This window comes from Egretta garzetta, unplaced genomic scaffold, assembly GCF_000687185.1.
Source record: "Egretta garzetta isolate BGI_Z169 unplaced genomic scaffold, ASM68718v1 scaffold455, whole genome shotgun sequence".
NCBI classification, from domain to species: Eukaryota; Metazoa; Chordata; class Aves; order Pelecaniformes; family Ardeidae; genus Egretta; species Egretta garzetta.
The window spans coordinates 752,585-769,336 of NW_009259597.1; the positions used below are offsets into that span (position 1 = coordinate 752,585).

The following is a 16,752-nucleotide window of genomic DNA, read 5'->3' on the forward strand; positions in this document are numbered from 1 at the left end:
AGCCTAATCACGTTCCCTGATTTTGCAAATACTTAGGCGGGTAAAGGGGAAAAAAACCATCACCCGCAAAAGTAGACTCAGCTACTACAGTTCACTTAAACTAACAGCCTCCTCTTAGCACAAATTTTCTTCAGTAGTAAAAGATAGTGAGCAATTAGAAAAAGATGTATTACATATCATTATATCCCACATAGACACCTCATTTTCTCTTCTCCATCTCCATGTCTTCTGCCTGCTGCAGAAGAAATATGGAACCTTTAGGAAGTATCTGTGAAGGTGAATAAAAAAGCAGCAGGTAGGCAGGGGCTAGACTGATCGATATCCCCCAAAGTCAATACAATCCGGAAGGGTGGAAAACTTCACACAGGCTAGAACGTATTCCTGCATGAGGAGTCTGGAGGGAGCTCCATTTTATATGCTGCAGTTATCTCAAAGGGCTTAGTTTAGTTTTGGAAACAAGAGGTCATCTAACATTATTATTTTTCATGTTTGACGTTAAACACTGGCTGTTCTTACATAGTTCAGCCTAAGAATCAAGTCTTAAATACCAATTTGGATCAAAATGTTGAAAGTGCTAATTGAACTGGCAATGATACAATGCTCACAATTAAAAGATGTCTCCATTTGGTTAGCAGCCAGATCCATAGCTGGAATAAAGTTGCAGATGCCAGCTGATGATCTGCGCCAGTCCCACTCTGAAACACAGTACTGCATTTCTTCCTTATACACTGGAAGGGACTACAGTGATTCTTACATGGCAGCATATTCAGTGACCTCAGATAGCGGCTCTTAAATGGGGACTACTGTTTTCTTCTTTCCTCAGAGGCACAGATCCAGCCACAATTTAAACCTTAAAATATCCAGATTCAGATTTCAACAGAGCCATCCTTCAGCTGCGATGCCCAACTCTTCCTGTTTACATGCAATGTCCACTTACTTACAGATACACACTTTATTCTTCTGAGTTGCCTACTGAATTCTAAGATAAATTGAAGTATGGTCTTGCCATGCCTGTATTATTCACTTTTGCACATTAGAAGGCACATTGCTAAGTTGATCCGTACTAATTTGAAGAGTGACGGAACATTCTCTCGATCACCGTTTTCACTACTCATGTTATGCAGAAGACTAGCAACATCCTATGAACAGCTTTCAGTAGCAAATGTTACTAAAAACAAAAGGAAAACAACTTCTAAAGCATCAAAGGCTTAAAACATTCAAGTGACAAACAAACTAGAGTTGTTAAAGACATATCTGGGACACTATAGGTTTCATAGGTGTCTCAACTACTATAATACCCATTCAACACCCATTAAGGGCAAACATTTCAGAAAGTCATAAATATAATTCAGAAAATAAAAAGAAACCCCACAAACTTGAAAGCAGAATGAGATGGCTCTCAGAGAAAGATAAAAAGAAGTGAGCCTGCTTGGTATACCTGAGCGCCCTTGCGTGTTTGGCAGCAGGATGCCATAAAGCTGGAACAGCAAGAACACATGGTTAATTCTTGTACATTTTATTCAAGCAGAAAGCTATAAAACTGCTGAAGAACAGCACCCTTCAGCATACCAAACATGCCAAAAGTAAAAAGGGAAGTGGGCAAAGCCTGAAAGATTGGTCTCATAACACAAATGGCAGTCGCTCTGATCTGTATCAGGAGCCTGCCTTTTCTCCTCAGTCCCAGAATCAAGGAAACAAGATGTGTGAACTTTTTCCATGGGTCCTGACCCAAGAACAGCACAGTAATTACGCTAAACAGGTTGTAAAACAAGAAACTTGTTGAACAAAAAAGGAGACGTCTGCATGTTATGCATTCCACCTTTGCTGTGGTTCCACTGACTTCAAAGTGAGTAGTATATCAGGTGGGTATTAGCAAAAAAAGGATCTAAAGAAAGAATTACAGACTAGGATTCACTGTATGTCAGTATTTCAAGGATCTAAATCATGAAGCAAATTTAAGTAAAATCTCATACTTAGGTTCTTCTAGCGGAGGATAATTGGAAACAACAAGAATTAAAAAGCCAACCATCTTTCACACAAGAAGCCTTAACCCAGTGAGATTTTCAGTTTTAGAGAAATCAGAGCTAAATATCAAAGGCCGAATCAAAAAATAACCTGTAACCTTCTTGTCTATAAATAACAGAAGAATTCTCCATCAAAAAAAAAAAAAAAAAAAAAAAAAAAGGAAAGAATCTTCGAGCATTGTCTTGGTCCCGTCTTTGCTAAACTGAGTGCCAACTTACTCCTTTCTTGTACTCTTTCCATACATGGTAGTAGGATGCCCCAGGGAGTTTTATATTATTCTAGGGCTCATGGTGATTCAGTGAACTCGGTGGATAGTACCATGACTGAAAGGTGTCAAACGGGTCGTTTTGTTAGTAATTACTGAAGATGATCAAATAATTGATTTAAAGCTACAGTCGGTTACGAGTTTTACCCCAGTGGAATCCTTCCAAGCCAGTTAATATTCCCAGGGCTACATGACTGCTGAACAAGGCAAACTTCTATGACCTTGACCCATAGAAACTGCAATACAATAAATTTTTGGTGGTTTGTTTGGGTTTTTTTTAACTAAAATAGCTTAGTCTGTGGTCCTCCCTCATTGTCCAGATACACTTACAAATCTGTTGCTATTTCTTATAACAGAGAAAGTTCTATCTTGTTTGTTCCACTAGTATTTTGAAACCAGGTATCAAACTCGGCCTTATATACACACTATAATACAGGCACTTTAGCTGCTCAAAATGGTTTCTGTATATATAGAAGTAGTCTTTTACTTAGTATCACAAAAATAGTAATTCAAACCAGAAGTGGGCAAAGGATTGGTGTGGTGTGAGGGTCTATAAATGGATTGACTTAAGGCTGAAAGTTTATTTACTCTGAAATCGATTTCATTGAAGTGTCCTGTGGTCACATGGGAAGAGGTCTGTAGTTGTGAACACAGCGGTCTCATGGCCAGAAGTTTTAAAATGTCTGAGCAATTGTTAAGCAAACAAAGATTAAGGGTGAATGCACTTCTAAAATTGTAATATCCATTTAAGTAATCATTATTAAAGTGTTTGTGAGTCTTTGGGGATTTTTTTTGGTTTGGTTTGGGGTTTTGGGGGGGGGGGGGGTTGGTTTGTTGTTTTTGGTGTTTTTTTGTTTTTTTGGTTTTTTTCTTAAGATTAATCTTTAAAAGATTGCATCTTGATGCTCACTATGGAAAAAAAATATATATGTTTTCATATATTACTGAAAAGAGTTATTTTCTTCTATTATTCCTGTTTCAACATCTGGAAGATAACTGAACCTCCAAAACCAGCCTCCACTCCTTACACATACCCTAGGTGGTAGCAACAAATATTCATTACACAGGTTTAACCAGGGAGAATTTCAGTTTAGTTTAGCCAGAAATGTACCAAAACCACCAATTCATTTGGTTTTATATAATTCACTTTTTCCAACACTTTAAATGAAGCTATAATGGAAATACAGATTCTTCTGAGTATTTTAAGAACCAGGTATTTACATGAGCATATTAATGAAAATCCTTGGACTAGTGCCAAGCTGAAAACCCAAACCAAATGTTGCAGTAGTGACCCTAACCATGTCTAAAAACCACCCATAGCTGCTTTTTATGAAGGCAGGACTTCATCCATTTTTCCACTTAAATATGTTTTATATCTTAAGTCCCACATGGGCTTTTGGAGGAAGAGAATAAAGGAAAGCAAACAGAAAAAGAAATCTTCCCACTTTTTCTCCTCCACCCAAATAAAAATTCGAAGCCTAACATAGACCACTTCATCAATTCCAAATTATCTCAATTGAAAACGATGCTGCAAGGCATAATAATGATGGTAAAAGAATGAACACTGTTCTTTGCTCCAGTCACCCGTCTTCCAGGAGTTAGTACTGTTACTGTTTGATACAATTTTATAGATCGGTATCTTCTAATCCCAGTGGTTTCTGTAAGTATATATCCTAATTGTTGACTGAAAGCTTCCATTACTTTACTCTCTTCCTTTGAGGAACAGTGTGCTGTAAAATGGGTCAAAAGGCTAAAGTACTGAAACAAGAAAACAATCATTATAACATGCATTCTAAGACAGTGTTATATCCTCAGCCATTATAAATCAGCATAAATACAAACATATTAATCATAGGAGATTACTATTCCTTCTATTTCTGTAATTATAGTATGATTACAATACGGTAAGAGCAGCAACTCTGAACAAAGTAAATAAGTAGTGAAATGCATATTGATTAAATGTTGAGTTACCAGTTTATAACAACTGATATCTGTCCAAAGGGAATAGATTGCCTAAACTGTATTAGCAATTTTTTCCCATAATATCATTGCCTTGTCATTTATGTAGTTCGGTATCACAGATCACTTTTTTAATGCCTTGTCCTCTCTGTATGTAAAAATTGTATGAAGGCTGACATTTTCATTCATTATCAAAGGTAATCCAGAGATACCGTGAAGCCCAGCTACCCCAAGTAGTGTAAGCATGGGGGTGTTTTTTTAATCTTTTGCCTCAGTTTATTTTTATTATTACTTAAAAGCAGATGCAGGATTCTGCTCATCTCACCTACTGGTCCAATGATGCTTGAAATCCAATTTTATGAGCCTAGCCATTTTCAAAAGTGCAACTAAGATTTTAAGCATGGATTTAGAGGTTATACAAAATGCTGCCAGTTCATAAAAGGATTTAAGGCCTGAAAAGATTCAGATCTTTCTCTGCAGTGGATTTGGAGGGGTACCTGCCATGAAAACTTTGCAAAAGCTTCAAAGCCAGTTAAGAGGAGCATATGCACAAGCTACCGCTGTTTCACATACAGAAGGGAGCGGTTTGGAACAGCTGCCAGGAGGTGTCAGACACTGCTGAAATGGGAGCTTACACTGCTAACCCAGCCTAGCTAGGAAAAACCCAACGAGGTAACCGATTAGAGTAAGCATTTAACACACCACCAATTCCTCAAGTTACTTTTTCAGTAGGGTTAGACCTATGCCATAATGGCAGCAACTAATGGGCATTACCAACATAAATATAATATCCTACTGAAATACAAGGAACCTACAGCAAGTTTTTATCTTTTTTTACACTGAAGTGTAAGACTGTCCAGCCAAAAGACTTAAAAAGTGAAGCCAGCAGAGTAATTCCAGATTATATGCCAGAAACAATGCTTGTTTCCAACAGAATTTCTTGCAGTGGAAGGAAGTGGCAGGATATAAAAAATTAAAGCCCAATGTTATCTGTAGAAATAATCTCATATTTTTATCTGCAAAAGGTGTATCCAAATTTGATGCCTTAGCTGCTAGGAAAAAAAAAAATAATCAGCTGTTCTGAAGCATTTCATTCTGTACAAGCAGAAACATACACATCTATTCAAGCCACTGAAAAAAGACAGCCAAAAATCAATTTTTCATACTTCATTATGTGCCTACAACTAGAAATCCTTTACACAGAGGCACATACACTATACATATTTATGTATTTTCCCTTGAGCTAAAGAGATCTTTTTACATTCAAAAAATACACTATGGAATTGGATATAATTTTGCAGTCTTTAGTTTCTTTTTATCAGCACCCACAATGATGTTTTGGCATCTACTCCAGATGAGGTGACTTGCCCACTGCTACTCTTCTTCATTAAATTAACAAGAAACAGCTAAGAATTCTCTCCATCCTCATTAGTGTGTGGTAAGTAATGAGCACTAAGGAGGTTTCCACACAGACACGCACACTATCTATAAAACAGCATTACCTGTAGAACACTGATTTACCCTTAAGTTTGCATTAGGTGTACATCATTTATGAGCTTTAAAGTACATGGAGCATATGTATCTCCAGCACAAGAGAAATCTGTTCTATTGCCCTAGAATTCAGGTGAAAGTGCTAGTTTTTTTACTGCTTTCTTATTAGGAGACTTTTAAGCCATATTTTTTAATATGCTCATGACTTAGAAATTATGGTATTGGTGTAGGTTTAATTCTTTAAAATGATTAAAAAATATGGCTTAAAAGTCTCCTAAATAAGAAAGCAGATCAGAGCAAGCCTCCTTCCCTCCAGTGCCTTTTCACACTCTACATACATAGCATTTTTTTTCATCTTTGTATAGAAAGAGGAGCACCTGGATGTAGCTAGCCTCTGGTAAGATACAGGTAAATAGAGTACCTCCAGAATAGTATCAATACTCCAACTTATTCATTCACCATTTAATGTCCCTTTTTATCCACCTCCTTCTAACAGATACAAAAATTAGTCTGTGTTCCCATGATCTCCCTCCATTATTGTATCTCATCCTACTAGGTTGCAGAATGCCTACAGCAATTTCTCAGTTCTGACTTTGTACAGTGAAATTTCCCATTTCCCTGCAAATCAGGTGGTTGGGGGGAAATGCTTGGATATATATTTTTGTTTCCAGTTTAGTCACCAACTGAATTTCTGAAAACCCTTTTACTTATTTCTCCAGATGCGTCCTTGCAAATATTCGCAAGAACAAAGATTCTGTTACCTGTCTGAATATCCTCCTACAGGAGTGGCTCATGCTGTCTTAAGGATCATTTCATTCCTTAGAATGTGGAAAGATTTCAGGCACATAAAATTATTCCAAGCTCCTCCTTCCAAGGTTTTGTCGCCTTCCTCTGGTAGCAACCGCTCTCGTCAGCGGCATGGTGTTCTACAGGTTTAATCCAGCGCAACAAAGCCTTTGTATTCCTGTAATGACTAAATGAACATTACTGAGAAAGGTTTTCCATTACACATATAAGTACCACTTCGACATGTGATATAATCATCAAGCTAAAGCAGCAAGGAAACATATGATGTCCCTGCAGTATAGAAGAGTGAATGCTATAATATTTAACCCTGACTGCACTATCAATTTATGTACATCACCTATCTGACGGAAACAGGTTAAACCTTCCAGATTAGATATTATAAACTAGTGATGGGGGATTCACCTCATACAAAGGGAACATGTGTACCAGAACTAAGCGTTTAAGGAATATTTGTGTCCTGTATTTCTTCCTAGCTATTTCAGAAGCTATTTAAATTTTGTCAGTCTAGGTATGGATGAAACGGGCAACAAAACATACCATCACATTAAAACAGATAGAAATGCAAGTTTTCCTGTGACCATTTGAAGAACTGATTATTATTTCTTTAAACCACATTTTACTATTTAGCTTTTACAGCAATTTAATTCTTTCTGCTTCCAGGAACAGATAACAATCTTCCCTTGAACAAAAAAAAACTCCAGCTGAGCAGAAATTAGGGAAGGAACTAGGATGTTTGAAACAGGGATGGAGAGAGAGGTAGGAGTTAAAGAAAAATATTAAATTAAATGTCTGCTTTCATAAGCTTTCCTGAGCCTAATACAGCAGATCTGCGTATACTGAACAACAGATAGTTGTTCTACAAGTAAATAAAAAAAGCAACTGCAGAGAAGACTCTATTCACTGTCTGTGCACTTGAGGAGTGTATTTTTTTCATACATCATGTATGAATGCTGAGATTTCACAGAAAGCAGTATTTGAGATTGATTTTTCACCAAATTAAATAGCAGAGGCTGCACTGAATGCAAAGTTAGAGATGCTTAATGAGGGAAATGGAAGGGAAGCAGCAACACTGCCGTGGGTTCTGACCCTCCCCCCCCCTTGCCCCACTGTCATCTAGGCACCATGGTTACAGATTCATTTCCCAAGCCTTACCATTTGCATTAAGCCAAATAACCTTATTCCTCAACTGAGAGTGAAACAAAGAAAGCTGCAAGGCTAGACTTTCTAAAAGAGGTCAGGATGGATTGCTAACAATCATGACTATTTGGTATCCCCCATACACATCAGCAGCTAAACAACAGTCTAATTTTCAAATCATATAGCCCTCGTTTATATTCAGATTTTCAGAAGGTTAGTGCGGCCAACACGATGTCCCCTTTTGAAATTCAAAAGGCATCAGATTAAACTCCTTCGGCTCACTTAAAGAAAATCCCCTGCAGATTATAGGTATTAAGCCTTTCTAAAATGTCTGGTCCCTTGGCAAACCTTGGCTCCCTCCATGGAAGGAAGAAGAAAACAAAACAAACCCAACAAAAAAGCCACAGTGCCTATTTTCAGAGGAGCACATGCCAGGAACTTGTGTACTCTCTGTAGAATAGAGGGGTAGATCTGCAGCGGGGCTGATGGACTCTGCCAGTCACTAACAAGTAGTAATAATACAATGGCCATGTTGCATATTTTGGCACAGAAAATAAGAATTAATCATCAACTGATCAGTTCCAGCAAAGCAGCTCAAAGGTTCAGCTACTTACTAAACACGGTTGTTTGATTTGCACCCTGGCTGAGCTTCACCCCATCCTGAAAAATACTTCTGTACAAAAAAAAGCTGTAACTGAAGCAGTAGTAAATTTTATTTTATTTCTCCATTTTCAAGAGAGACATTCACTCTTTGCACATTGAGCACACATTTCATTACGCTGCTTCAGGAGGCAGAAACTTCCTCAACAGGCAAGCTAATGCCACCCAGAGCACAGCTGCTTTCCAGCCTTGTCAGTTCAATTTTTCCACACTTTTTTTCTTTTCTCTTCCACATTTCAGTAAAATCTCACTTTCTGCCCCCTGCCCCCTTGCTTGCTGCCACAGGCTAGTCTGAACACACACATGACTGGAAAATCATTCCGGCGCGAAGAGGATGGCACACATCAGGTGGATAAAGCGCATTACTGTGGTCATTGCCACTCCAGGGCCCCCAGTTCGCCAAGCAATTCTGAGGTACAAAGCCACAGCTCCTACTTCTGTAGTCAGCCATGGCAACAGAAATCACAGAAACACCTGAAAGCAGTATCAAGTATTGAGAACCAAGAAGTATATGGTACTAGTAAATAACCACATATTGTTTACCACTTATGGCACTAGGTAACTTGTCACCCCACACCCCCCCACACCCCCCCAACCAAGTTTTTTAAGGACCCCTAACAGCTACTGAAAATATGTTAAAGGGTTATATTATAGTGAAATTACAGAGACTCTACCCCATCATAAACCTCTGTCTGCCAGTCCTTTCACAGAAGGCGTTTTGGTGCTTTCTAGGTGAGGCGATAGCAGCAAAGCTGGTGATAACACACCATTTTGGGTACAAGGGTGGTGGCCTGGAAAAAGTTTGTATGGAGAAGTTAGAAGGATGTTCTCCTGCAGCTCCATCTCCAACTAAAAGGGAAAAGTGTTAGTTCTGGAATTAGATGGGATTCAGCAAATACGCGCTCAGTTTTGTAAGCACTGCAATTTGCCTGGCAGTGGGTAAATCTGTTTTTTAACCAGCTTCCACTTTCCTACTCAGCAAATGAGGAGCAAACCTACCTATTTCCCACAAGGAATTGTTAGACCATAAATTGACAAAATATGAGCATTCATAAATGACAACAATAAGAACATGTAAATGGCTGGGAAAATTAACAATTTGGGTACAATACACAAGCTGGCACCACACTAGCCTTATCTTTCTAAGATACACACCAGAATTATTGACATTTCTCTATTCCTTTCCATGGAAGCTATCGATCAATATTGACAAGTAAGATATTGAAAAATTCCATACACACCTATTTCTTCAGCTTATAAGGGTCACACACATTGATTTCTCTTGTGCTTCACCAAAGTGTCGCAAATACAGTGGAGATTTCAGAGGGAACACTACGCTATTGCTAAGATAATAAACAGTAAAAGTAAAGATTAATAAACACGGGACTGATACAATTAAGGGGTTATATGAGTGAGTAACAGCACAAGAAGGAAAGGTAGAAAAATCTAAAGCGGCACACAAAAACTGCTATTTGATGCTATGCCGTATTTATTCTTCAGCATTTCTAAAAAGTACTTGCCCCTCCAATGTGTTTGAAATAGCAAATATAACAACACACATCTTAAACCTTCGCACAATATTAAGACTGAAGGATGGTATGAAATACCTTTATTCTTTCTGACAAGCATATTACTTGTCTTCCATTCAGAGAATATTTACAGATCTGACCCTTAGAAGACAGCTGGCACACCCGTTGTGCCAAACTAGACAACGGGAAGAATCTGTCGGCAGAGTGGTACATCAGAAGGATTACTATCTGTGAGCAGGTTTCTGTTAAATACAGAGAATAACACCGAACCCACAATCTCACAGAAAGAGGGATTACAAGTTTAGGTTAAGATATCCTTATTTTCTGCCCTAGCTATAAATTAATAAATGAGAAAGAAACAGGAAAGCGTCAGCATTATAATTTCTCCAAATACAAAGAATGCATTAAAATGTCAAAAGTAACTCCATGGCAAGTCTCCTGGGCAGAAATGCAGTGTACATAGCATAACAAGCAGAATTCCAACTGTTCTATTACATTAAGACTGAATTTTAGAGATTCTCAAGATTTACCTGAGATCACATGGAACTTCAAGAATATATTAACTGTAGATTAGATCAAATGTAAAATAAGTCTTTCCTAAAGGTTACAAAAGTTTTCAGCAGCATCCTTTCTTCCCCTCCCCTCATTTTTTTTCTTCTTCCTTTCAGATTCCAGAAATCAGAAACAAAAACGACAAAACATCACAAAAGAATCTATTTTAGTATTTCTGGCCAAACTGAGAAACACTTTATTTCTGGATTTCTAGATTGCTGAGCTTAAATTTGGGGAACACTTTTAAATGTTTTAGCCCAGATAATAAGATAACATAGCAAGCATACCTCTTCCAAGGGCATAACTCTTAACCAAAAATTAGCCCTATCATAACAGCAGAAATATAAAACTTTTGACAAAAAAATTTTCTTCCCCTCCCCAAGTGCAAGAAAAACAGGTAGAATAAATGTGTAGAAAGACTGCAAACATGGAGAAACAAGTCTATTACATGAGACTAGTGTTAAGAACATAAGTATATATATATATATACACACACATATTCTTGTAAGAATATATAGTGCAGTTCACCTACAGGGATTCCCAAACTAGCTTTCAACAGTCTCATTCCCATGCCAATGAAGTCCAGCTACAGCAGGTTCTCAGTTACTTTTCTACACAAGATAGAGGTACCCTACCTACCTTGTTTAAAAGCTACCTTGAAAATCTCTGCACTACACTACACTGCAGCCTGCAGATTCAACACGGCCGCGTACTCTATGACAGTATGGTTGGCAACTGCCCTCCTACCAAGAAAAGGGTCTCTTCATTTTGCTATTGCCAGTTTTCCAGTCCAGCACCTGCACACCCCTGAGGCCAGAGGCTTTGCGCAGGGGGAGAAGAACAGATGTAGCTCCTCCTGCCTACACCTCTGGTGGTTAGGGTTTTTTGGTTGGTTGGTTAGTTGGTTGATTTGCTGGGAGGTTTTTTGTTTGGGTTTTAGTTTTTGTTTGAGGGAGTTATGGTGGTTGTTTTTTTCATTTTTGTTCTTTTTAAATATATCACTGGAGCTCAAAACTTTGCTCCCAGAGGAAGGAAAAGGCTTTGTTTCACCATGTCACTTCGAGTTTTCTGTATTAGGCACTGGCTTATAAGCCGTCAAAATCAAGCCATCAAGCTAAACACATTCCTTGAAAAAATGAAGTTGTGCCACTGGTAAACTTGCCCCGTTATGCTTAAACATAGTCCACAACAAAGCATGTGCTTCTTCAGGTATAGTAAGGTCGCAAGCCATATGCTAAATGCCACTTCTGTACCTCAAGCCTAAGTCCTTACAAGCCATTAACCACACACGCATCATCATCCACATTGATAGAAATCAGAAAGCTTTCATGGCCCAGAAAACTCAAAGACAGCCAAAGGAGGTGTGAAAGGAATTCTAAGCAGGAAACAAATGATAGACTTAATGCCCCTGCATTTCTGGAAAAATTCAGAAAGCACAATATTAAGACAGTCTGTTATCGACCAAACCTACAGCAAAAAACGTTCCTCTTTTCCGCTAAAGAAGTAGTCTACTACTGCACTGCAGAGCTCACCTTCAATCATGGGGAAAGGAAGGACACTGCTGGACCTCAGCCCGAGATCTCAAAAATGAGAATCACTTTTGGTTACCTGCTGGGGCATGTAACAACGGTGTGGCTACAGCCAAGGGAATACACGCACAGCCAGCCTCGTTTGCCCACCTCTAAATCTAGGAAGAGGCACAGTTCCCTCCGCTGTCATATCAGTCTAAATAAAAACCAGTTTCTTTCAACATGATTATAACCCAAACAGTGTTTCTAAGATGGGAAAGAGCTTAAGAACTAGAAACAAGTATTCTCAACATTTCCCCCACCACGAGTATAATTATGTCAAAGATGTTCACCTTTACCTTTCCTCAAGTCTTAGACTGAGTCCTTCACACACCTTTATCTGAAAGGATGGAAAGATATTCGTATTTTTATATTCCTTAAGAAATAATTACCAAACCGAACAAACATAAAGAAAACAGTCGACCTTGAAAATACACCCAGGGAAAAAGCAAGCATTTAAGGCAGGTTCTCATGTTTAATAAGGTAAGTGAATTCATTATATTTCTATCAGTTCCAACAACAGATGTATGCCAGATCAAAACCTTCATTAAGCAACATCCACCTACCTGAGATGAACACACTACTTTTATCCTGCTATAAAACACAGAGGTGGCATTCTTCCGAAGCCAATGAATTACAGATTGCTCTTTAACATCAGAGTAGTAAGATTGCCAGTAAGCAGCACTTCAGAAAAAATGACCACCAGCCATTTCTCTGCCATTAAAATAATATAAGTTCTGCCTTTTACAGCCCTGTTGTTTGTACATCCATTTAATGAGTTGCTGTAGTTGTGATATTATTATTGTTATTAAAGCACATCTTGTTGGGCTTATGGTCCTGTTCTCAGCTGTAAAGCATCCTATTTCAATCAAATTATTCAGTGTCTTGCACCTTTGTCGCATTTCATGTGTTGACAGAAAGGAATTCTATGTCATAGAAAAAAGGAAAGCTTTGTTTCACATCAAGCTTCTTTTAAGGAGTCACATTTTTGTCATTTCAACAAAAAAAAAAAAAAAAAATTGTCAGCAAGCAGAGACTAAAGTATCCAGCTGTTTAATGGTAACGTTGAAGTCATATTCAGAAGACTCTCCCTTTAGCTGAAAGCAGGCAAGTGTCATTGGACAAGGCCATCTGGAACACAGATCTTAGTTACTGACACCAATGACTGACTTCACGCAAGCATTCCCTTATACAAAGAGTTTCCTAGCCAGCATATTTAGGTGTCTGGCGCCACAAAAGCACGCAGGTGGCTGCAGAATCAGGCCCCTAATCTGTTACACACCATATGCATTCACTGAGCACTCAGGACATTGGGACTCATTTGTGAAGTTGTATAAAAAAAACCTACGCTTTCTTCAGCACAGTATGAAAAAAGTAACACGTACACAACCATCAAATTAAATCCGCCAAAAGCAAAATGTCCAAGGAAATACAAAAGCGGACAGGGAAACACAAACTTTGGAATAGTTTTACCAAGTTAAGTTCACCTTCAAAAATTTGTTCTCCTTAACTCTTTATGAGTCTGGTTTTAGAGCAGTAATTTTTACCTGTTCCATCAAAACATATGTAGTTAACTGGACAGGCAGATACACCTCAATCTTGTTACCTTTTTGGCACTACAACTAACTGGAAATACAGTTAAGAGTAATCATTGTGCCTCAAAGCGACACCAAAACTGAGTTTAGGTAATACAGAAAAGTTTGTTCATTTCAAAACCATGAACTTTATATAGTTTGACAGGCATTTGGTTCATGCATGTGGTTTTAGACCAAGCTGAGAAGTTAGCTGCATACAGTTCTGAAAAAATCAAAAGTTAATAACGAACTCAAGCTTGAAAGCGATAGCTGTCTGTTTTCCTCTTTTTAACAATACTATGAGAAAACTTGACACGCTGTGTTAACATAGTTGAACTCATCAATTCGTATTTGTTTACAGTTAGGCTTGGAGACATGCTGAGGTCTTCCAAAACTATCACTGTGACATGATGCAAAGAAGATGGCATCACCACATGACAAGGAACAAAAACACCTCTGCAGCAAGTGCTGCGCTCACTGATTTCAGCACCAATGTGTGAAATGGAGATACTGTGCTTCCGTACAAACTTAAAAAAAAAAATCCTTATGAAGGAAAACTTTCTGTCCTGCTTTACCTTAGCTAAGCAATTTCACACAGCAGGGTGTTAGACCCTACCTTTTACAAACATAACTGCTCCTGCAAGCCAGTCGGGTGCAAGCAATGAATTAGCTGTATGTTTACAAGAAATACTAACTGCCACAGACAGCAGAGCCTTCTACCGGAGGAGATCAAAGCATAATCTCTTTCCAGTAGATGGCATATTGATAGCACTGTATCATTTTTTCAACTTCCACCATGTGCTGTTGAAAAATTTCTCTATGTTCTTCACAGCCAGTTAAAAATCAAGTGACTGAAAGCACTGCTGAACAGAGTAGTCCAGGACTTTTATAAATCTCCAACTCCACTGTAGAGTTCCAGCCTCCTTTTTAACAGGATGACCAATACAGTATCAAAAGCAAAATTTCATTTTGCAACACATACTGTACTTAGGTGGAATTTTAACTGGAATTTCTCTCACATTGGTCATTTTCATCCGTCAATTACACCAGGACATAAATCATCATGTGCCACAAAATTATATCCTCATGGAAGTATATCCACTCCTCAGAGTCATACCATTCATAACTGGTATTCACACACCAACTTCAACTTCTTCATATTCTTTCCAACTATTTATTAAAAGGAGGTGAGGGACTTGATTTGGGTTTTTTTGTTTTGTTTTTTTTTTTTTTTTTACAATTATCAAGGATAAACTACAGTTCATCTTTCATACAGGTAATATTCTCTCAAGAAGATGAGGCACCTGCTTCTAGGATTTCACGCTAGATACCTTGTCCCAGTTTAGATCCCCTGAATGTTCAAGTAGTTTATAAGACACTTCATAAAAACATTAAAATATGAAAATTGACAATAGTTTTCCACATCTCTTTTCACTGGAGTTTAATCTGCACAAACTCACGCAAGATACAAACTTGCATCTGCAAAAGCTGGCTTGGTGCTTCTTCCCCTTTTTAACTCTGGCATAATTTAGCAAAGAATGTATCACTCTTAAACAAGTAAAATTATTAATCCAAATTGACAGGAAGGTTCATGCTTGACTTGCTAGTGAACATTTCCTTAGACCACTTATTAAATCAGAAGGGATAATTATTGAATCACAATGTATTACAATTTTCCTCCAAGTTTTATATTTCAAAGAGCATCAGAGTGGTTCGTATGGACTGGCGCTGTAGAGTCCCTAAATCAGAAGTGTTACCAAAAAAAAGGTACCCTTCCCTCGCTAATAACAACCCCCTCCAAAGGAGTGAAGTAATTGAGGAATTGAAGCATTTTTTATATTCCCATTTCTCCCTGCATTCAGGCCTTTTCCCACTCAGAGATTTTCACAGTTGTTATTCGCCTGTGTTTGAGTAGGTACAGAGATTTGCTGCTGCTGCACCTGACTTTGAGTACTTAGCAGGTACACACTTTTCCTCTTTTTTTGTTGTGGGTTTTGGTGTTGTTTTTTTTTCAAGTCTCAATGAACAATAAGGCTTAAAACATGCAGCGTTTCCACAAAAAGCTGCTTCAATCATGATTTAAAGACACATTTCCCTGATAATTGTACATGCATATATTCTGCAATAACGAGCTTTAGGGACTTAATAATAAGTACCGTTTAAACTTCTAACACAGCAGAGAAATACCACACTCGAAATTTGGGCTTGATTTTCTGATAAGGAACGGGAAGTTACGAAGCCCGAACTGCAAGCAGTGTCATTATAACAGATCTGCTCTGTACCCAGCATTAACTTTCCATCTGTGTACATCAAGACAACAGGATAGAGTGTCTCAGCTTTATCTTTTCTCTGCTGAACATGTTATGTCTACAGCATGGAGAATATACTATCTCCAAGCAACTGAGCAGTCGGCATTATCTTATCGGAACACTGCATGGTCAGAACAGGTTTTATTTTTAAGCTACAACAGATTTTGCTCATATTTTCCTCAGTGATTTATTATACTTGCACAGAAAGGAATGCTTCTAGATTGCAGCAACTTTTTAACACGTTTCCTGGCATTCGAGATAACACCGCAACATCTCACCTGCATTTCACAGTAAAAAAAGGTAAGCCCTGGGTCTGTGTTCAGATACAGAAACCTAAACTGAGATGAGATCGCTCAAGTGTTTATTCTTTACAGTCTGTAAGGGAAAACGTTAGCATGCTCTCTGTTTCAGCTGTTTAGCTTCCTTATTTCCAGTGAAGCAGGCTAGCTGCTATTACTGCTGTATGCAAAAAGCTTATATTTGTTACTGCCCTGCTACATCACATGAGCTGTGGGTCAACTCAAACAGGAGCAGCTCTTTTACATCATAAAAAAAGCCTGAAAAAAGCAAGCCAAGACTCAGGCTCTTTCAGAGGATCGGTAACAATCAGAGAAGATAGCTGCGCTAAACTTACTCCCCTGAAAAAAGCCGAAAGGGGGATTTCTTTCTCTTGAGAACACCAAATCTAGAAGAGCAAACGGCAAAGAAAACAGGAGAACTCTCAGCAAAACAGCTCTCGGTACTCACCTAGCGCTCAAGACCAGTGCAGGAAAGAGAGGCAGCAAGTAATAAGCGGAGAGGAATTTCATACTGGAGCTCCTCTGTGCCGTTCCCTTCCTCGCCGTCCTCTTCACCCCGACTCTTCCCCCTCCTCTT

At 38.4% G+C, this 16,752-nt stretch overlaps 1 protein-coding gene across 1 annotated transcript in view; it reads right to left on the reverse strand.

Moving 5' to 3' along the window:
• Nucleotides 1-16,685, reverse strand: part of LUZP2 (leucine zipper protein 2) — a 196,909-nt gene extending 180,224 nt beyond the window's left edge. The window contains exon 1 of the mRNA XM_009638176.2: nt 16,624-16,685. Within this exon, the coding sequence (XP_009636471.2) occupies nt 16,624-16,685 (62 nt within the window). The remainder of the gene's footprint in view (nt 1-16,623) is intronic.
• Between the last annotated feature and the right edge of the window lie 67 nt (nt 16,686-16,752).